General features: G+C 51.1%; 1 protein-coding gene across 1 annotated transcript; it reads right to left on the bottom strand.

The window, feature by feature from the left end:
* Positions 1–3457: 3457 nt before the first annotated feature.
* On the bottom strand, positions 3458–22784 carry LOC309888244 (olfactory receptor 14A16-like; the record flags this gene model as incomplete). Its single annotated transcript, XM_082780482.1, has 2 exons — positions 3458–3622; positions 21891–22784. The coding sequence occupies 2 exons, from the start codon at positions 22782–22784 to the stop codon at positions 3458–3460; spliced, it is 1059 nt and encodes a 352-aa protein (XP_082636608.1).
* Between the last annotated feature and the right edge of the window lie 249 nt (positions 22785–23033).

Here is a 23033-nt window from a genome sequence, read left to right as displayed (position 1 = left end):
GCTCACCACATTAGCACGTGGCTTGCAGACTGGTGCAACCAACAGATCTTTGGGTTTTTCGATTATGGGAAGGTCTACGTGACGCCAGGCCTGCTGTCACCAGATGGGATGCGCCTCTCTCAGAGAGGGGTAAGGATTTTGGCTCAGGAGTTGGCAGGGCTGATAGTTAGGGCTTTAAACTAGGGTCAAAGGGGGAAGGGGCTAAAAGCAGGCATGCCAGTGACAAGCTAAGGAATGGTGTGCTAGAATCAGAGGGACTGTGTGCCAGTGAGGTCCTTCAATCAGCTCCACAAGGTGCTGTGTGTAGGGAAGTGCATATGAAGTGCTTCTACACAAGCGCACACAGTATGAGGAATAAAATGGACAAGCTGGAAGTCTTGGCCCAGTCCCACAGCTACTACATCATCGCAATAAGCAAAACCTGGTGGGATGAGTCTTGTGGCTGTTGTGCTGCAATAGATGGTTACAGACTCTTCAGGAGAGACAGGCAGGGCAGGCAAGGTGACAGGGTGGCTGCATACGGGTCCCTATCTCTAAGGGGAAAAAGGATCCTAGGCCAGGAGCTGGTGGGGCTCATTGAGAGGGCTTTAAACTAGGTAAGATGGGGGATGGGGCTGAAACAAGGCTTGTTGGAGCTGTGTCAGGGGGAACAATGGCAAGAGCGGGGGATAAGACTAAGGCCCAGCTGAAGTGCATCTACACCAATGCACGCAGCATAGGTAAAAAAAAAGGAGGAGCTGGAAGCCATCGTGCAGCAGGCAGGCTATGACTTGGTTGCCATCACGGAGACATGGTGGGACCAGTCTCATGACTGGAGTGCTGCAATGCCTGGCTATAAGCTCTTCAGAAGGGACAGGCAGCACAGAAGGGGTGGTGGTGTGGCTCTCTATATTAGAGAGTCTTTCAAGGTTGTAGAACTCGAGGCTGGGAATGACAAGGTCAAGTCCTTTTGGGTTAGGATCGGCAGGGACAACAAGGCTAGCGTCCTGGTCGGGGTCTGTTATAGACCGCCGAACCAGGATGAGGAGACAGATGAGGAGTTCTACAGGCAACTGACAGAAGTTGCGAAATCTTCAGCGCTTGTACTCGTGGGGGACTTCAACTTCCCTGACATATTCTGGAAACACAACACAGCCCTGAGAAAGCAGTCTAGGAGGTTTCTGGAGAGCGTGGAAGATAGCTTCCTGACGCAGCTGGTTAGTGAGCATACCAGGGGTGGCGCCCCGCTAGACCTTCTCTTCACAAACAGAGAAGGACTGGTGGAGGATGTGATTGTCGGGAGCTGTCTTGGGCAGAGTGACCACGCAATGGTGGAGTTCACTATTCTTGACGAGGCCAGGAAGGGGACCAGTAAAACCGCTGTATTGGACTTCCGGAGGGCTGACTTTGAGCTGCTCAGGACACTGGTTGGTAGAGTCCCTTGGGAGGCGGTTCTGAAGGGCAGAGGGGTCCAGGAAGGCTGGGCGCTCTTCAAGAGGGAAATCTTAATGGTGCAGGAACGGTCTGTCCCCACGTGCCCAAAGATGAGCTGTCGGGGAAAAAGACCAGCCTGGCTCAACAGAGAATTGTGGCTTGAGCTTAGGAGAAAAAAGAGGGTTTATCATCTTTGTAAAAGTGGGCAGGCCACTAGGGAGGACTATAAGGATGTTGCGAGGCTGTGCAGGGACAAAATTAGGAAGGCCAAAGCTCATCTGGAGCTCAATCTGGCTACTGCCGTTAAAGATAACAAAAAACGTTTCTATAAACACATCAACACAAAAAGGAGGACTAAGGAGAATCTCCATCCTTTACTGGATGCGGGGGGAAACTTAGTTACAAGAGATGAGGAAAAGGCGGAGGTGCTCAATGCCTTCTTTGCCTCAGTCTTTAGCGGCAATACCGGTTGTTCTCTGGATACCCAGTACCCTGAGCTGGTGGAAGGGGATGGGGAGCAGGATGTGGCCCTCATTATCCATGAAGAACTGGTTGGTGACCTGCTATGGCACTTGGATGTGCACAAGTCGATGGGGCTGGATGGGATCCACCCAAGGGTACTGAGAGAACTGGCAGAGGAGCTGGCCAAGCCACTATCCATCATTTATCAGCAGTCGTGGCTATCGGGGGAGGTCCCAGTTGACTGGCGGCTAGCAAATGTGACGCCCATTGTCGTGGTTTAACCCGGCCGGCAGCTAAACACCACGCAGCCGTTTGCTCACCCTCCCCCCTCCCTCTCTGGGACGGGGGAGAGAAATGGAAAGTGAAGCCCGTGAGTTCAGATAAAGACAGTTTAATAAGACAGGAAAATAATAATAACAAATATAATAATAATAATAATAATAATAATACAATGATGATAATAGTACTACTACTAATAATATGTACAAACAAGTGATGCACAATGCAATTGCTCACCACCCGCTGACTAATGCCCAGCCTAACCCCGAGCAGTACGGCCCCCTCCCCCCGACTAGCCACCCCTATATATTGTTTAGCATGACGTCAGATGGTATGGAATACCCCTTTGGCTAGTTTGGGTCACCTGTCCTGGGTCTGTCCCCTCCCAGCTCTTACTCACCCTCAGCCTGCCTGTTGGCAGGACAGAGCAAAGGCTGAGATGTCTTTGGCTTGGTATAAGCACTGCTCTGCAACAATGAAAACATTGGGGTGTTATCAGCACTCTTCTCATCCTAAGCCAAAACACAGCATTCCACCAGCTCCTAGGAAGAAAATTAATTCTGTTCTAACTGAAACCAGGACACTGAGAAAGAGGAAGACCACAGCCAGGTGTGGGAGGCACGTGGAAAAGGCTTTGTGCCGGCTCTGTTCAGAGGGTATCCTCAGCACTGCCCTGAAGATCTGAAAATAGGACAGCACAATGAAAACAAAACAAATAAATGCTAAAGAAACACTAAACACAAGGATGCCAATTTCCCTGAGATAGGAATCTGAACAGGAGAGCTTGAGGATGTGGGGGATTTCACAGAAGAAGAGGTCCAAAGCGTTGCCTTGGCAGAGGGGAAGGGAAAATGTAGTGGCTGTGTGTAGGACAGCATTGAGAAATCCACTGCCCCAGGCAGCTGCTGCCATCTGGGCACAAGCTCTGCTGCCCACGAGGCTCCCGTAGTGCAGGGGCTTGCAGATGGCAACGTAGTGGTCATAGGCCAAGACGGTGAGAAGGGAAAACTCTGCTCCAACCAAGAAGACAAAAAAGAAGACCTGTGCCACACATCCTTGATAGGAGATGGCCCTGTTGTCCCAGAGGGCATTGGCCATGGCTTTGGGCAGAGTGGTGGAGATGCAGCCCAGATCGAGGAGGGCAAGTTTGAGGAGGAAGAAGTACATGGGGGTGTGGAGGCAGTGGTCGCAGGAGATGGGGATGTGCATGGCCAAGAGTAGGAGAATGGTACAACCCCTGCCTGGTTCATGGGAGGGGATGAGGAGGCAATGAGGCCCTGGTGCTTTAACGATCAGCTGTCTCCTAATCGTTGTCAGTGGCAGAGACAACAGCCATAGCCATGGACACAAAGACCTGGGTCATGCTGGGACTTGGAACCTTTTCATAGCCCTTGCTCCTCTCCAAACCAGGCTGTCCTAGGGACTCCCAGACCTTCACCTCTTTACCAGCTAGTTGTAGGCACTTGTCCTTGTGGTGTCATACCGGATCTGAGCTGAGTCTGATAACTCAGATCTTTTTGGTGGCCATGCTCCTCGTAAGGCAGCTCTGTATGAAGTTGGCCTGGTTCCTGCTGAGCAGGCACCACTGCTCGAATGGCATCCCTCGTGGTGCCCAGGCCCTCCTTGTCCTGTGTACTCTGCAGTGTCCCAGTCTGCTCTGATGTGTGGCGTTACTCTCCCTCTCGTTCAGGACTGGGCTCTTCTCCTTGTACATGTCAGGAGGTTTCTTTAGACAAAATCCTGTACTTTCTCAAGCTCCAACCACACTGATGCTCCATTCTGTCAGCTGTTCATGTCTGCAGGCAGACAGTTCAGCCTTCATGTGATTGTGCTGTCTCTGACAAGACAGCAGCATTGGGAGGTACAGGGGACACAGAATCACACACAGAATCACACAGAATTGTCTAGGTTGGAAGAGACCTCAAGATGATCGAGTCCAGCCTCTGACCTAACACTACCAAGTCCTCCACTAAACCAATGTTTGGATAATGCAGGATTAACCAGTTGAATGGAACTGCAACACAGTCACAGAAAGGTAATGGGTGGAAGGCTGCCAGATTCTACTTTTTCTGTTCTTCATTCTCATGCATGCTGTCAGTTTCTCTGGAGCTGTGTCTTAAATATTATGGGGTTGTGCAGAACATAGTTAGAAGGGCCAAAGCCCAGCTGGAGCTTAACCAATCCATTCCTGTCAAAGACAATAAACACTGCTTATATAAATGCTTTAAATAAAAGAGGATTAAGAATCATCATAAATTATTGGATGTGGGGGGAAACCTGGTGCCAAGAGATGAGGTAAAGGCTGAGGTACTTAATGCCTTCTTTGCCTCAGTCTATAGCAGCAAGACCAACTGTTCCCCTAGATATTTAGGGTGGTTTTTTTTGTTTTGTTTTGTTTTTTGTTTTTTGTTTTTTTTTTTTTTCCTCCTGCTCTTTCCTACTACCAAAGCAGGCTCCATCAGGGTGGAAACCACTCCTGAAGTAGGCAGCCCAACCCAGCAGGCTCCTTGCAGCCTCTCAGCAAACCAGACACAAGTCACCTCAGCAGCAGCTTCCAAGCCAGGGGCCTGCTGCTGACCTTGCAGCTTCTTGTGGAGACACAGCCAAGCCTTGTGCCTCCTGCTGCTGCCCAGTCATGGACTCAAGCAGAAGGGACAGGACAACCCATATGGGGGCCTTCTTTCTGCCTGGGTCCTCCTGGCTCTGGAGGCAGAGGGAATCCCCCAGTCAGCATGCCAAGCAGGTGCCTTGTGCTGGCCTAGCAGGGCCACTGCCAGATGTCACCCCAAAAGTGCAGATCCCAGGGAGAAATCAAGGATGACCTGCCACCTCCAGACACAAGTGACCTCCCAGTCCCTTTCTGTGACACATTCCTGCTGCTGCCCTATCAAGTGCAGAGACAGAAGTGACCTCACAGTCACTACCACAGTCACGTTCCTTCTGCTGGGCCATGAGATCCTCAGGCATAGCTGACTGCTTTCTACTTCCCAAGGGAATAAGGCGCATCTTTCTGGGTTAGAGAGTAAACAAATATTTATTGGGAAGGTTTGGTGTTCTTCTGTGTTTAGGGTATGGGCAGGCTCTGTAGTTTAGGTCATTTTTAGGTCTGCCTAGAAGCCTAGGGTTAAATAGAGTATTTTAATACTATTATTAAGGGTAGGGTTTAGGGTGAGTAAGAGAGTAAAAGTAATAGAAAGGGGGTATGGGGTGAGTTTTGCTTCAAGGAATACCTTGTGTTCAAGCTTTAGAGAAATGGATTCCTGTCAGAGTGTTGGAGGAGCATTTAGATTTAAGGATTAAGACTACTGGTTAAAATAGTGTAAGGGCCATGCATGACTCTACAAGTCAGTGTTGATGCACAATCTGCATTTCATGATGCCTCTTACCTCTACGAAATCATTAATTTCTGCTGGCCATGCTCCTCTTGCCACCTGAAAATCTCACATCTCTCGTGTCCAGGTTGCTCCTGACCTCCCCATATCTTATTGGGATCAGCTTTCCGATGACATCCGTGACATAGGCAGTATATGTCTCACCTCTGTGGGCTATTCTGTTCTTCAGAGAGAAGTGGCATTGTAGTCAGGAGGGAAAAGGGCCTAAAGGAGCATCCTGCCCAGTATGCCCATCAGCTCTGCCTCTCTACAAAATTGCGCATCCTACCTACTAGTTTTGTTTCCAGAATAGCTTCCATGGATCTCGAGTTCTTTTTCCAGGCCCTTATGAATGCTTCATTTTTGGATGTGTAGAGAAGGGATAAGGAAAGCAATGCGCGGATAGACCTGAGCTTAGCAAGGGATGCAAAGAATAACAGGAAGAGATTCGATAGATGCATAGCTCAGAAAAGAAAAGCCAAGGAGAGTGTACCCCCCTCTGATGGATGAGAAGGGTGAACTGGTAATGACAGACATGGAGAAGCCTGAGGGCCTCAACAACATCTTTGCCTCAATCTTTCCTGCCAGTGAGGCTTCCCAAGTTTTTCATTTCCCTGAACCCATAGATGGAGGCTGGGAGGCAAAGAAGATGATCAAGTGGCTGGAGAACCTCTCCTATGAAGAAAGGTTGAGAGCACTGGGGCTGTTCAGCCTGGAGAAAAGAAGGTTCCAGGGTGACCTCATCACAGCCTTTCAGTACTTAAAGGGGGCTTATAAAAAAGATGGAGAGTGATTCTTTGCTCAAGGACATCACAGTCACTGCCCTGCCCCAAGGGGACAAACAGCTGAAGTTAGGGATAGGAGTGGGTTTGAAGATGAGATGTGTTGTGTGTGTGGTGGAGGGTTAGGTGGTCAATTTAACATTTAGGGATTAGAGGTCAACTTCTAGGGCTAATGCAATGGAAGGGCTTTGAGGGAGCAATTCTGCTCAAGATGCCTGCTCAAGGTGTAGGAAAAGGGCAAGCCTTGTGGGTCAGAGTTTTGTTTAGTTCTTGGGTGAGGGCTAGGGTTAACGCTGGCATTCTAATTCATGATTAGGCTTAATCATCCTTCTGCTCAGCCTTGAAGTACAAGATGCTTTCGACATCTGCCTTTTCCACGTCCCGAGGAACCTCTTTGATCAATCTGTCCTTTCCAAGGTCTTTGAGATAAGTCTTATGATGACGTCTGCAGCTCCACCAGCACATCTCTCACCCTTCCCATACTACCTATAAGCAACCCTAGGACTGACAGGGGGATGATGAAGGTATGAGAAAGGGCTTGGTTAAAACCTCTGAGCACAGCCTTTATGGGCTTTACACAGACAGTGACAACGGTGTCATAGAAAACAGTGACACTCATGAGGACAGAAGAGCAGGTGGATAAGGCCTTGGGCTTATCAACAGAGGATGCACACACATGAAAACTGCAGGAAAGAGAAGAGGAAGATGATCCAAAGGAAGGAAGGAAGGAAAGAAGGAAGGAAGATCCCAAATGTAGATTATGAAAGGAAAGACCACGAGTATCACCGTGGCACTGCAGAAGAGCTCCAGCAATGGGGTAAAACCACAGAAGGTGTCTATGACACTGGGGCCACAGAACAGTAGCTGGGAGGAGAAAGAATTACTGCACATGAGAGAAATTCCCCTGGTTCAGGTACAGCTGCCTTCTGGAGTCAGGCCTTCCACTTCTTGAGCCTTTCAGAGCACAGGGGTGGCATACAGCCCAGGGCTGACCGTAGGACATGGCCCCCAGCAGGAAGCACTGCGGTCATGCAGAAGGTGCAGCTGGGAGTGCTGTCCCCCTTTGCTGACAGAGGCTGGAGCACTGTCTCCCCCATGTGGTGTCTTCCCCGTGTGGAGTATGGTGCCTTGTCTCCCCCACCGCACGGCCTTGACTCCTTGTGCCAAGCCTTGTGCCTGCTGCTGCCCACTCATGGACTCAAGCAGAAGGGACAGGACAACCCATATGGGGGCCTTCTTTCTGCCTGGGTCCTCCTGGCTCTGGAGGCAGAGGGGATCCCCCAGTCAGCATGCCAAGCAGCTGCCTTCTGCTGGCCTAGCAGGGCCACTGCCAGATGTCAGCCCAAAAGTGCAGCTCCCAGGGAGAAGTCAAGGCTGACCTGCCACCTCCAGACACAAGTGACCTCACAGTCCCTTTCCATGACACGTTCCTGCTGCTGCCCTATCAAGTGCAGAGACAGAAGTGACCTCACAGTCACTGTCATGGTCACATTCCTCCTGCTGGGGCAGAAGATCCTGAGGCAGAGCTTGCATCTCCCTAGTCCCTTAGGGACTCGGGCTCACTTTTCTGTGTTAGAGATTAAACAGAGTTTTATTGGGAATGTTTGGTGTTCTTCTGTGGTTAGGGTATGGATAAGTTCTGTGGTTTAGGGTTTTATTTTGGTCTGCCAAGAAATCTAAGGATCAGTAGAGCATTTTAATACTAGTGTCCACGGAAGGCATTTGGGTGAGTAAGAGAATAAAGGAAAGAAAAAGGGGCTATGGGCTAAGTTTTGCTTGAAGGGATCCTTTGAATTCAAGCATTAGAGTAGGGGATTCCTGTCAGAGTGTTGGAGTAGCATTTAGGTTTCGGGATTAAAATTACCGCCTAAATAAGGTAAGGGCCATACATGGTTCTTTTAAGTCAGTGTTACTACAGCATCAACATTACATGCACCTTCTTACCTCTATGAAATCATTATTTTCTAATGGCCATTCTCATTTTCTCACCCCAAAATTTCACATCTCTCTTGTCCATGCTTCTCCTAACCTCCCCGTATCTTAATGGGGTCAGCTTTCTGATGACATTCATGATCACAGAGTATCTTTTTTCACCTCTATTGGCTCCTCCATTACTGGGAAGGAAGTATCATTGTAGTCAGGAAGGAAAAGGACACAACGGTCTTTAGGAGCATTCTGCACAATGTGCCCACCAGCTCTGTACCTCCACAAAATCACACTTCCTACCTACAAGATTTGTTTCCCAAATGGCTTCTAAGGATCCAGGGTTACTTTTCCCAGGCCCTCTCACATGTTTCAGTTTTGGATGTGCAGGGATGGGATAAGGAAAGCCAAGTCTCACATGGAACTCAGCTTGGCAAGGGACACAAAGAATAACAGGAAGAGATTCTTTAGATACATTGCTCAGAAAAGAAAGGCCAAGGACAGTGTACCCCCTGTGATGAATGAGAAGGGTGAACTGGTAATGACAGACATGCAGAAGCCTGAGGGACTCAACAACATCTTTGCCTCAGTCTTCTCTGCCAGTCAGGCTTCCCAAGTCTTTCATTTCCCTTAAACCATAGATGGAGGCTGGAGGTGCAAAGTCCCACCCACTCTAAGTGAAAAGCAGGTTTGAGACCACCTGATGGAACTCAACAAGTACAAGTCTATGGGGCATGATGACTTGCATCCCAGGGTCCTGAGGGAACTGGCTGATGTAGTTGTCAAGCCTCTCTCCATCATATTGGAAGAGTCCTGGCAGTCGGCTGAAGTCCCTGGTGACCTGAAAAAGGAAAACATCACTCCCATTTTTAAAAAAGGGTAGAAAGGAGGACCCAGGGAACCACCGATTGCTGAGCCTCACCTCTGTGCCTGGCAAGATCATGGAAAAGAAGTGATCTCAGACACCCAGCATGGCTTCACCAAAGGCCAAATCTTGCCTGACCAATCTGGTGGCTTTCTAAAATGGAGTGACCGCATCAGACAACAAGCAAAGACCAACCAATGTCATCTACTTGGACTTCAGTAAGACCATTTACAGTATCCCGCATGACATCCTGATCTCCAAATTGGAGAGATACGCATTTGATGGCTGCACCACTGAGTGGATAAGGTGTTGGCCTGAAGGTCACACCCAGAGAGTGGTGCTCAATGGCTCTATATCAGAGTGGATGCTGGTGATGAGTAGCGTCTGTCACGAGTCTGTCTTGGGACTGGTACAGTTTAATATCTTTATCAATGACATAGTGTGATCGAGTGCACCCTCAGCAAGTGTGCAGATGACACCAAGCTGAGTGGTGTAGTTGATGCAACAGAGGAAGGGGTGCCAACCAAAGAGTGCTGGACAAGATTGAAATTTGGGTCCCTGTGAATCTAAGGAGGTTCAACAAGTCCAAGTGCAAGATTCTGCACTAGGCTTGGGAAATCCCAGACATGAGGATAGGCTGGGAGAAGAACTCATTGAGAGGATCCCTGCTGGGAGGTACTTGGGGGTTCTGCTGGACAAAAAGCTCGACATGAGCCAGCAGTGTGTGCTTGTAGCCCAGGAGGCCAACTGCATTCTGGGCTGCATCAAGAGAGGAGTGGGCAGCACATGGAGGCAGGTGATTGTCCCCCTCTGCTCTGCCCTTGTGAGGCCTCACTTGGAGTCCTGTGTCCAGGTCTGGAGACCCCAACACGAGAAGGATGTGGATCTTTTAAAACTGGTCCAGAAGAGAGCCACAAAAATGATCAAGGGGCTGAAGCACCTCTCCTATGAAAAAAAAGGCTGAGAGAGCTGGGACTGTTCAGCCTGGAGAAAAGAAGGCTCCAGGGTGACCTCTTTGTGGCCTTTCAGTACTTGAAGCAGCTTATAAAAAAGATGGAGATTGACTCTTTGCTCAATCAGATAATGACAGAAGAAGGGGGAATGGTTCTAAGCTAAATGAGGGGAGATTTAGATTAGAGGTTAGGAAGAAATTCTTCACTTGGAGATGAGGCACTGGAACAGGCTGCTGAGAGATCTTTTGTTGAGGGATTTTTGAAACAGCAAAGATCCCATGGCTTGATGCAGCTGAGCAAACCAAGCTACCAGGACGACTATGAGAAGTTCCCATGACAGTGTTCCCACATTGCCCAGTTGAGGAATTTAGAAAAATGTTGTTGCCAGCAGCTGGCTTCAAGGACAACATCTACATGACTGCTAATCACAAGGGGGTTGTTTTCTTGCAGGTTGGGTTGTTTTCGTGCAGTTCTTTGTCTGAGTGCTTTTGACCAATAATCTTGTGTGAGACACTATCCGCCCCTGTTAAGTATGCTATAAAAGTCAGGCTAGTCAGGTAATAAAGAGAGAGAGCATGATCTGACCATTCTAGTGTCTGTTGGGTTTTCGACCGTTTTTCCTGCAACACATGGCACCTGCACAGGCTGAGACACGCAGAGAGACGTGAGAGACCTGAGAGAATCTGAGAGACCTGAGAGACTCCGAGCACAGAGATTGCGGTGAGATGCTGAGATTGATTGGTACAGATCGTGGTGAGACACGGAGATTGCTTGATACAGAGATCGCAGTGAGATGCAGAGATTGATACAGGTCATGGTGAGATGCAGGGATTGATTGATACAGATCGTGGTGAGACGTGGAGATTCACCAAATCACAGAATCACAGAATTGTCTAGGTTGGAAGAGACCTCAAGATCATTGAGTCCAACCTCTGACCTAACACTAACAAGTCCTCCACTAAACCATATCACTAAGCACTACATCTAAACATCTTTTAAAGACCTCCAGGGATGGTGACTCCACCACTTCCCTGGGCAGCCTGTTCCAATTCCTAATAACCCTTTCAGTAAAGAAGTTCTTCCTAATATCCAACCTAAACCTCCCCTGGCACAACTTTAGCCCATTCCCCCTCGTCCTGTCACCAGGCACGTGGGAGAACAGACCAAACCCCACCTCACTACAGCCTCCTTTAATATACTTAGGAAGAGCAATAAGGTCACCCCTGAGCCTTCTCTTCTCCAGGCTGAACAAGACCAGCTCCCTCAGCTGCTCCTCATAGGACTCCAGATCCCTCACCAGCTTTGTGTTTTCTCTGGACTTGCTGGAGCACCCCGATGTCCTTCTTGTAGTGAGGGGCCCAAAACTGAACACAGTACTCAAGGTGCGGCCTCACCAGAGCCGAGGACAGGGGGACAATCACTTCCCTAGCTCTGCTGGCCACACTGCTTCTGATACAAGCCAGGATGCCGTTGGCCTTCTTGGCCACCTGAGCACACTGCTGCCTCATATTCAGCCGACTATCAACCAGTACTCCCACATCCTTCTCTGCCAGGCATCTTTCCAACCACTTCTCTCCTAGCCTGTAGCTCTGCTTGGGGTTATTGTGCCCCAGGTGCAGGACCCGGCACTTGGCCTTGTTGAACTTCATAGTTGGCCTCAGCCCATTGGTGCAGCCAGATCCTCCTGCAGAGCCTTCCTACCCTCAAGCAGATCGACACACGCACCTAGCTTGGTGTCATCTGCAAACTTACTGATGGTGCACTCAATGCCCTCGTCCAGATCATCGATAAAGATATTAAAGAGGACCGGCCCCAGCACCGAGCCCTGGGGGACGCCACTAGTGACTGGCCTCCAACTGGACTTGGCTCCATTCACCACGACTCTTTGGGCCCGGCTATCCAGCCAGTTTCTAACCCAACGATGCATACACCAGTCCAAGCCACAAGCAGCCAGTTTCTCAAGGAGAATGCTGTGGGAGACGGTGTCAAAAGCCTTGCTGAAGTCAAGGTAGACCACATCCACAGCATTTCCCTCGTCCACCCAGCGCGTCACTTAGTCATAGAAGGAGATCAGGTTCGTCAAGCAGGACCTGCCTTTCATAAAGCCATGCTGACTGGGCCTGATCACCTGCTTGCCCTGCAAGTGCTGCCTGATGACAGTCACGATAATCTGCTCCATGAGCTTCCCTGGCACTGGAGTCAAACTAACAGGCAGATACTTTCCCAGGTCAATGATACATGCTTGAAACAGTCCCCACACTGGGCTGACCCAGGAAGAGCCCTAAACCCACTGGAGGGACAGGATCTCCCTTCCCAGAGGCTGGGGTCAGGGCCCGACTGTTGGACTTCATGGGACACATCAAGGTTTCCTCAGCATCAGGGTCACCTTTCCTGGGCCTTGGTCTCCCCGTCATCACTGCCTACACTTTTCTGCTCTAACAAGTCCATGGGGAGGCCTTGACAATAATGTCCCTCAGTGGGACCATTAGCACTGTGAGAGGCTTTGGAGTTTGCATCAGACTTGGACTACTGGAGAAGCTGCTTCAGCCACCCAGATCAAGCTCCTCTGCCAGGCACTGCAGGGCTGGGGGCACTGCCTGCAGCTGGCATGGGGAGAAGAGAGAAGGGGGAGAGAGGTTCAGGGCAGCCTGAGGGGGGGAGAAGGCAGGGAAGAGCTGACAGAGGGAGAAATCTTGCCAGCCACCTCTCCACAGTAAGTCTCAGGGTGCAGAGCCTGCCAGGCTCTCCTGGAGCTGGCACAGCCCTCAGCTGATGGGAGCTGTCAGGAGGACGCTCGGTGTTGGAGTTGAAGGACACAGGGCTTGTGTGCTGCAGGGTCAGCGTGCAGGGCCCGAGGGCTCCCTTCTCTTGGGGCCGGCTGCAGGCAGTGCAGCCGGGGATGCAGGCAGGGGTGCCCAGGGCTGTGGTGCAGAGCCTGTGGTCCCTGCTGTGCCCCAGGGGCTGTGTGCTGGGGCAGGGCCTCTGCCGCCTGCCAGGCTCAGCACTCAGCCTGCACGGGGAGCTGCCCAGGGGCTGCAGGGAGAAGCTGTGGGTGGAAGGAGCCCCCCCGGCATGGCAGGGCACGGCAGGCCAGGGTCCTGCTGCCTGGGGCAGGCTGCTCACAGCCCCACAGCTCCCCAGGGCACTGCACAGCAAAACTGCAAGGCAAGACCTACCTGAAGGCAGTGCACTTTTCTCTGCTTTCATTTTCCCACCTGTGTGGTGATTCAGAGGGATAGTAATGGAGTAGTACTAAAGACTAAGGCTCCTTGATCATTGCTGTAGATATAAGGCACCTCACACACCTCAGTGTACAGACAGAACCAACATTACCTTTGTTTTTTCTTAGGGAATTATTTGACCTTCTCATGACCTGCAAACGGGGAGATGTCCCTGGCTAGCAGACTTCTCAGATCACTCCAGGTTCCCTTCTAAGGGTTGCTGCAGACCAGGACTGACTACCTAAGAGCGCACAGAAGATCCCCACGCTTGTTGTGGCACCCTCAGAGCAACAACCAGACATAAGCTAAGGAGCTGCAGAAAGCTCTTCCTGAAAAGAAAGCGGCACAGATTATTGTGTGGTAAGGTGTTCTATGAGACTTGCAGTGGGTTTTGGTCAGAGAAGTAACTACATTTTACGCTGTAATTTTTTTCTTTTGGACAGGCTCCCTTGCTCAGAGGTGATAAATGTGTAATGGCAGCTCCATCACCGAGTTCCTCCTTCTGGCATTCACAGACACGCGCGAGCTGCAGCTCCTGACTTTCGGGCTCTTCCTGGGCATCTACCTGGCTGCCCTCCCGGGCAACGGCCTCATCATCACAGCCATAGCCTGCGACCACCGCCTCCACACCCCCATGTACTTCTTCCTCCTCAACCTCGCCCTCCTTGACCTTGGCCTCATCTCCACCACTCTCCCCAAAGCCATGGCAAATTTCCTCTGGAACATGAGGACCATTTCCTATGCAGGATGTGCTGCACAGGTCTTTCTGTTAGTCTTTTTGTTTTCAGCAGAATTTTCCCTTCTCACTGTTATGGCCTACGACCGCTACATTGCCATCTGCAAGCCCCTGCACTACGGGAGCCTCCTGGGCAGCAGAGCTTGTGCCCTGATGGCAGCAGCTGCCTGGAGCAGTGGCTTTCTCAATGCTGTACTGCACACTGCCAATGTATTTTCTTTACCTCTCAGCCATGGCAATGCCCTGGACCAATTTTTCTGTCAGATCCCCCAGATCATCAGGCTCTCCTGCTCAGAATCTTACCTATGGGAAATTCGAATTACTATAGCTAGTTTTTTGTTACTGAGTTGGTGTTTTGTTTTGATTATTCTGTCCTATGTGCAGATCTTCAGGGTTGTGCTGAGGATGCCCTCACAGCAGGGACGACACAAAGCCTTTTCCACATGCATCCCTCACTTGACTGTGGTCTCTCTGAATTTCAGCACAGCCATGTTTTCCCACCTGAAGTCCCCCTACATCTCATTCCATACCCTGGACCTTATAGTGACAGTTCTGTACTTACTGGTGCCTCCAGCAGTGAACCCCCTCATCTACAGCCTGAGGAACCATGAACTTAAGAATGCTGTGTGGAAACTGAAGACCAACTGTATTTCACAAGCAATAAGCTGCCTGCCCTGTTCTGCAAATCACTCTTAAAGGTTTGCGTAATAAACAAAGCCTGTCTTATGTTCTTGTGCTGATTATTTTCCCCTCAGTTTTATTACAAAAGTTGTCCAGAAAGAAATATAATTCTGCATTTTATTGTGCCTTTTATCCAATTAAAGTTTTTTTTGTTTGTTTGTTTTTGTTTTTTTTTTTTTTTGCTGCTCCCGTGGCTTGGTTCCAGTGCTGCTGTGGGGCTGTGCTGGGACTGCAGGAATGGACAGGCAGTGGGCACGGCAGTGACACACCTGGCCTACAGAGAATCATCTCTCCCCTAAAAGGGCTGTGCCTGAAGGCTCACTTCTGCGGTCAGAGCTGCTTTCAGATCCGAACGTGCCCAAGGAAGAGAGTCCAAAGAGGCTCCTCACTCAGCCAGGCTGGGCACCTCTGAGCACCCCATGGCCACAGTTGTGGGAGGCAGTCTGTGATAGGGCCCCCACCAACTGGCTCTGCCCCCCAGCCTCTCCAGCATGGCTCTGCATAGTGCCCCCGTGCCCCAGGCACCACAGCCCCCTGGCTCTGCAGAGCAGCACCGCCAGTTGGGGCTGTGGGGAACATGGCCAGGGGCTGCAGCAGTGGCTGGCCAGGCCAGCACAGACAGGCTCACCTGGGAGAGGCTCCCTGGTAGATGGGGTGGCTCAGGAGAAGAGCAGGGCCTGTCCATGTACAGGGGAGACACGGGAACAGGAAACATTTGCTGCTGCTGCTGCCAGCGGGCACATGGTATGCAAGGGAACACGAATGAGCACAAAGGCCATCAGCTATCCCTAGGGGTGTCATGAAAGCCAATGGGGCAGAGAGTGTCCCGAGGTCCCTTCATGCTGAGAGAAACAACCACGGGGCATCTGCCTGAATAGCACAGAACAGTCCAGTTGGAAGGCACCTTCAGACACTGTCTAGTTCAAAGTGCAAGACCTGAATGCAGCTCTGGGATTTGCTTCCTTGAAGCTCTGAGGCCCCTGTGTACCATGTCCTGCCCTGTCTCTGCTGTCCTGCAGGGCAGGGGACAGGGTGGTTACAGCAAAGGGATTCCTTTGGCTGTGAAAGACACAAGGAGCCAAGGGAGAGGACAGGGCAAGGCAGCAAAGGCAGCACGAGCAGTGGTTTTGGTGCACGGCCATGTTTGTGCCAGGAGCCTAAGTGGGCAGCAGCTGGCAGGAGGCAAGGGGAGGCCAGGAAGCGCCTCCCCAGGCCACTCCTGCCAGCAGAGACAAGGCCACAGCTGAGGGGAGGGGAGGGGGCTGGAAGGGTGGTGGTGAGGTCCCTGCCATTACGTGGCCTGGCTGTCCCACAGGAGATGTGCTGGCCAGAAGGCCTTGCGAGGTCACCCAGAGCCTCACAGAGCACCCCAAGGCAGCAGGGATGGCACTGGAGAGGTGAGTGGCAGAGCCCAGCCAGGAGCTGGCTGGAGGTTCCCTCTGCTGCAGCCACCTGACGGAGCGTGACAGGAGGAGGGTAGGCAGGGCTTGTGGCAACCACACTCACGGTTGCCTTGCCACAGGCTGCTGCAGAGCTCGGGGCATGGCCACCGCAGCCTCAGCCCCTCACAAGGCACCGCAGCTGCTGGGACAAAAGCTCCTCAGCCTCCCCAGCAGCCCCAGTCCAGGGTCAGCCACGGCACCAGGAAATGGAGGTCTGTGAGATGCCGGCACCCCTGCTGCCAGGTCCAACAGAGCCCTAGCACAGAGCGCCTGTGCCCCTCTGGGCCAGTCCCTCTGCCCAGGCCAGAGCAAGAGGTACTCAGTACTTGAGGGGTGGCCTCACCAGAGCAGAGTACAGGGAGAGAAGCCTTCACCTGGTCCTTCTGGTTACACTGCTGCTGAAAATAGCCAGAATGCCATTGGCCTTCTTGGCCACCTGGGCACACTTCAGGCTCATGTTCAGGTAAGTGTTGACCAACATTCCTAGATCCCTTCCCTCTGCGTAGACTGTAGTGCTGCATGGGTTTTAGGGCCGGTACTTTTCAATATTTTTATAAACGATCTGGATGTAGGAATAGAAGGTATTTTGAGCAAGTTTGCTGATGACACCAAACTTGGAGGAGTTGTGGACTCAAATGAGGGTGGAAAGGCCTTGCAGAGGGATCTGGATAGGTTGGAGAGCTGGGTGATCACCAACCACATGAAGTTCAATAAGAGCAAGTGCCGGGTCCTGCACCTGGGACGGGGAAACCCTGGCTGCATGTACAGACTGGGTGATGAGACGCTGGAGAGCAGCCTAGAAGAGAGGGATCTGGGGGTCGTGGTAGACAGCAAGTTGAATATGAGCCAGCAGTGTGCCCTGGCAGCCAGGAGGGCCAATCGTGTCCTGGGGTGCATCAAGCACGGCATCGCTAGTAGGTCAAGGGAGGTGATTGTCCCGCTCTACTCTGCGCTGGTGCGGCCTCACCTCGAGTACTGTGTGCAGTTCTGGGCACCACAGTATAAAAAGGACATGAAACTGTTGGAGAGTGTCCAGAGGAGGGCTATGAAGATGGTGAAAGGCCTGGAGGGGAAGACGTACGAAGAACGGCTGAGGTCACTGGGCCTGTTCAGCCTGGAGAAGAGGAGGCTGAGGGGAGACCTCATCACAGTCTACAACTTCCTCGTAAGGGGGTGTCGAGAGGCAGGAGACCTTTTCTCCATTAACACTAGTGACAGGACCCGCGGGAACGGGGTTAAGCTGAGGCAGGGGAAATTTAGGCTGGACGTCAGGAGGGGGTTCTTCACAGAGAGGGTGGTTGCACACTGGAACAGGCTCCCCAGGGAAGTGGTCACTGCACCGAGCCTGTCTGAATTTAAGAAGAGATTGGACTGTGCACTTAGTCACATGGTCTGAACTTTTGGGTAGACCTGTGCGGTGTCAAGAGTTGGACTTGATGATCCTTAAGGGTCCCTTCCAACTCAGGATATTCTATGATTCTATGATTCTATGATTCTATGAAAACAAAACAAAATCATCAGAACGACATTGTAATCTGCTTCAATCTCTTCCCATTCCCTCTGGAGCTGGGGTAGCAGCCCCAGCACACAGGAGGGGCTTAGGACTGCGAGCCCAGCTGCTACATGGAGTTTGGGTGGGGGCTGCTGCTTCTCTGGGGCCATGGCCATGGCCAGCAGCAGGACGTGGCCTTGTCACTGCTGCTCTCTTCTGGCTTCCAGTGTGTTCTCTTGTGCTCTTTTATTCGGATAAGCCATCAGATCTCATAGGCCTTGGTGACAGTCCTGTTCTCTCTGCAGTGGCATCCCTGTGGCTACAGGCAGCAGCAGGCACTGTGCAGCCCCGGGTCACAGCTGCCTCCCTGCTAGCACCACAGTAGCAGGAGGGTCTTGCTCAGGGCAAACCCAGAACCCTGCACACCTCTTCCAAATGTGCTATCAGGAACACAGTCAAGGGGTTGCTCCCTGCTCTTTGGTTTTCTGGGGTTCTAGTGCTGGGTTTTTCACCTGGGGCTCAACAACCTCAAGCAGAGCTCCAGGCTGGGAGATGAGTGGTTGGAGAGCTACCTGGCAGAGAAGGACGTGGGAGTACTGGTGGATAGTCGGCTGGATATGAGGCAGCAGTGTGCTCAGGTGGCCAAGAAGGCCAACGGCATCCAGGCTTGCATAAGAAACATTGTGGCCAGCAGGTCCAGGGAAGTGATTGTCCCCCTGTACTCAGCTCAGGTACTGAGAGGAGAGTGATGTAACCACTTGAGAAGCTAAAGTCAGAAGGAAAACTTGAAGTGACTTGGAGTATTAATGGGCCCCACTGAGGCCTGTTACTAACAAAGCCTCCCCAGGGACATGTTAGGGCAGATAATTGGAGGCCATGGTTACAGACAGGCAAAGCACTGTGCTGAGAAAGGTCTTGGTTGGTTTCAGTGAAGAAGAGCCAAGGCCTGACCACAGCCACTGGGAGAAGAGATCCTGCAACCCCCTCTCTGGCTGAGGGCTAGTCTTGGGGTCTGTGGGATGTGGTGGGTACTGTGATGCTACTAGAAGAACTTCATTTTGACACCTCCGCAGCCCTGCACAGTGTTGCAAGGAAGCAATGCCAACAGTCAGCATGCCAAGCAGGTGCCTTCTGCTGGCCTAGCAGGGCCACTGCCAGATGTCAGCCCAAAAGTGCAGCTCCCAGGGAGAAGTCAAGGGTGACCTGCCACCTCCAGACACAAATGACCTCACAGTCCCTTTCTGTGACACGTTCCTGCTGCTGCCCTATCAAGTGCAGAGACAGAAGTGACCTCACAGTCCCTGCCACAGTCACATTCCTGCTGCTGGGGCAGGAGATGCTGAGGCAGAGCTGAGCTCATCACAGCATTCCCAACCTTCTTGTGGCCCACAAGCTGATCAGATCAGGGTGAGCAAGAGAGTAAAGGTAAGGGAAAGGGGCTATGGGCTGCCTTTTGTCTTGAAGGGATACTTTGAGGTCAGGCATAAGAATAGTGGATTCCTGTCAGGGTGTGGAGTAGCATTTAGGTTTGGGGATTAATGTCAGTGATTAAAATAGTGCAAGGGCTTTACATGACTGTTTTAAGTCCGTGTTACAGCAAAATCAACATTGCCTGAATGTTCTAACCTCAAAGAAATCATTCATTTCTGCTGGCCAAGCTCCTCTTTCCTCCTGCAAATCTGATATCTCTCTGGCCAGGCTTCTCCTGACTTCCCCATATCAGTCATCTTCATACGGGCAGCTTTCTGATGGCTTTCATGATCTCAGAGTATCTGTCTCATATCCGTTGGCTACTCCTTTTTTGAGACTGATATGGCACCTAAGTCAGGATGCAAAATAACACAAAGGCTGTAGGTGAACCCTGCACAATATGCCCAGCAGTTCTTGTACCATCCCAAAATTTTTTTTCCTGCCTCCAACTTCTGGATACGGAATGGCTTCTGTGCACCCAGGCTATCTTTTTCCAAACCCTCATGCATGGTTCAGTTTGCCCCAAGCATCTTGGAGGCAGTGGCCCCCTCTGTATAGAAAACTGAAAGCAGTCCTAAAGGATGACTTCAGGCAAAAGCTGACACCTCTGATATGACAACCCCCACCCAAGACCTCTTCCTCTATGCGGCCTACCAGCTACTTAGAAAGAGCCGATCTCAGAAACTACATGCACAGCAAGTGCCTTCTGCTGCCCTACCATGGACACTGGCAGATGTGAGCCTAAAGGCACAGATCCCAGCCAGGAGTCAAGGGTGACCTGTCAGCTACTTCAGAAAGCAGTCACCTCACAGGCCATTTAACAGCCATTCACTTCCTGCTGGACTTAGTGTTTCTGATGCACTACTGAGCTTATAATACCACACCTAGAAAACATTCCCTTTTTGGGCCAGGACCTGCCCAGGTAGAAGTGATCTGGTTGTGATCCTCCAAGCTCATGGCACACCTGCTGGGCTCCCAGCCTCTCTGACACTCAGGAGCCAGTTCCGTGCCAGTCCCGGGAGATGCTAGGGAAGGAGGAACCTTGCAGGCAATGTTCTAGCACCATTCCATGTTGGCGGACTGTCAGCTCCTTGTGCACAATGAAGATCATGTTCGTATCCAGAAGCCGTGAGCCTGTAACTGGCTTAGAAGACACTCAGGAGAAGTGGCCTCCAAGCCCCAGTGCCCCAGCCCCAGCCCCAGCCCCAGCTGGCGGTGCTGCTCTGCAGAGTGAGGGGGCTGTGGTGCCTGTGGCACAGGAGCAATCTGCAGAGGTGTGCTGGGCAGGCTGGGAGGCAGACCCAGCTCAGGGGGTCACTGCCATTGCCCCAGGGCTGCAAGGAATCACTCCCCAGGCTCCTTTGGTGGGGCTGCTGCGTGCCCTGGGGCTGCAGGGCTCTCCTCTGCCTGCTCACAGCATACTGAGCACTTGAGCTCTGCTCAGTCCACCTTGGAGGAGATCCCCCCTTAGGAGGGAAGTGCTGCAGTGGAGGCCAGCTGTGCCACTGCCGTGCCCACTTCCTGTCCCTGCCTGCAGTCCCAGCTCGGCCCCACAGCAGCACTGGCACCAAGCTGCAGGAGCAGCCGGGCCTGACCCCACCAGCAGGGCTCAGCAGGACAGGGCGGCAGTGGCAAGAGAGCAGCTCTGCATGTCCCAAGCGCTGGTGCTCCCTGGCTGTGCTGCTGGGATGGGACTCTTTTCCTCTGCACCCCTGCACATGGGCACTGCCCCTGCAGAGCCAGACCAGGTCTCGGAGGAAGGATATCAGACAAAAAAGCCTATTGAACTTTAACTTCCTTAAGGTTAAATTCACAGAGAGCATGGCTTCACATGCACAGTCTATGAGCTATATTCAACAGGTACACCCATATCATTTTAATGGGTGTTCATTAGCTGAATTGATGTAATAAGAATATGTACAAGCACAAGCACAAAAAAAAAAAAAAAAAAAAAAAAAAAGCATGTAGAGTGGATATTCGTCCAATTATTGACATTACAAATCAGATGCAGAAGCAGATCCGAAATTTCTTGCATCGAAGACACATCTAGTCATTAATTTCCACAAAGCATGCTTGACCTCTTGGATCATTATGGTACAGATGAGGACGTGCTCTGCTGGAAGTACCACTGAGTACAGAACTGCCTCCACCAGGTCAAGGGATGGGGAGAAGTTGGAGGGAGCTTCAGGCAGGCAACCATGACAGGCCTGAGGGAGACGGACACCATGGCCAGGTGAGGGAGGCATGTGGAAAAGGCTTTGTGCCAGCCCTGCTATAGAGACAAGAGGACTGTCACCTAGATGCACTAGTTCTAATCCAAATACACTGCTCCTACCCATGGCAGCTGGGCTCTTGGCCCTGAGCCCCTCCTGGATGCTGGGTCTGCTCCCCCAGCTCGACAGAAGATGGGAAGAGAAGGATACTGAGACCAATGAATTTCTGCTGAGTTTTTTATTGTTTTATCTATCAAGGAAGCCCAGTTCTATATGTACAATAGATGATGTGGTCAAACCTTACAAAAGATGTAACATTCTGAAAGGTAGAATGAGATTATTAAAAACAAAATGAAATATTGTTCAAATACTAACAGAGAAAAATAATTTAAAAAATGTTATGTCATTTTGCCAAACACACTTTTATTTCTCTTGGGATTCTTATTAATGACAATGTTATGATAACACTAGTAACGATAAAAATGATATGATATAATGTGAATCAAAATATTTGCATATTATTAAAAATAAATTTTCTGAACACATAATGGATGCTTAAGAAGAATGTATGGAAACAGATTCCTCACTGCATTCTTGAGCTCCTGGTTCCTCATGCTGTAGATGAGGGGGTTCACTGCTGGAGGCACAACTGAGTATAAAAATGACACCACCAGGTCCAGGGATGGAGAGGAAATGGAGGGGGACTTCAGGTAGGAAAATATGCCTGTGCTAATGAAGAGGGAGACCACAGCCAGGTGAGGGAGGCACGTGGAAAAGGCTTTGTGCCGGCCCTGAGAAGAGGGCATCCTCAGCACTGCCCTGAAGATCTGCACATAGGACAACACAATGAAAACAAAACAACTAAATGCTAAAAAGATACTAAACTGAAATGCCCCAAATTCTCTGAGATAGGAATCTGAGCAGGAGAGTTTGAGGATGTGGGGGATTTCACAGAAGAACTGGTCCACAGCATTGCCTTGGCAGAGGGGCAGGGAAAATGTAGTGGCCGTGTGCAGGACAGCATTGAGAAAGCCACTGCCCCAGGCAGCTGCTGCCATCTGGGCACAAGCTCTGCTGCCCAGGAGGCTCCCGTAGTGCAGGGGCTTGCAGATGGCAACGTAGCGGTCATAGGCCATGATAGTAAGGTTATAATACTCTGCTGATATGAAGAAGAGAAAGAAAAAGACCTGAGCAGCACATCCTTGATAGGAGATGGCCCTGGTGTTCCAGAGGGCATTGGCCATGGCTTTGGGCAGAGTGGTGGAGATGCAGCCCACGTCGAGGAGGGCGAGGTTGAGGAGGAAGAAGTACATGGGGGTGTGGAGGCGGTGGTGGCAGGCTATGGCGCTGAGGATGAGGCCGTTGCCCAGGAGGGCAGCCAGGTAGATGCCCAGGAAGAGTGCGAAGTGCAGGAGCTGCAGCTCGCGCGTGTCTGCGAATGCCAGCAGGAGGAACTCAGTGATGTTGCTTCTGTTTGACATTTGCGTTTTTGGGATGTGGTCCTGCACATAGAAGAGGAAGAACAGTAATAACGTACAACAGACTTATCAGAAAAACTCATCCCATTTCTCATCTAATATCACCAGAAAAGTTGCCCACTTCCAGAAAGGTATTTGGTGGTTCCCTTTCTTGAGTTCTTCCTGATGATGCCTGAGGTTATCCCTCGGAGAAGGGGACTCCTCTGTTGACAATGGAAGAGTCAAGTTTGCCCTACAGCCAGAGATAAGGTT

Source organism: Aythya marila, assembly GCF_965140915.1.
Source record: "Aythya marila genome assembly, chromosome: 28".
Classification (NCBI taxonomy): domain Eukaryota; kingdom Metazoa; phylum Chordata; class Aves; order Anseriformes; family Anatidae; genus Aythya; species Aythya marila.
The sequence above is the reverse complement of the archived record's forward strand: the minus strand, read 5'-3'. Positions and strand labels throughout refer to the sequence as shown.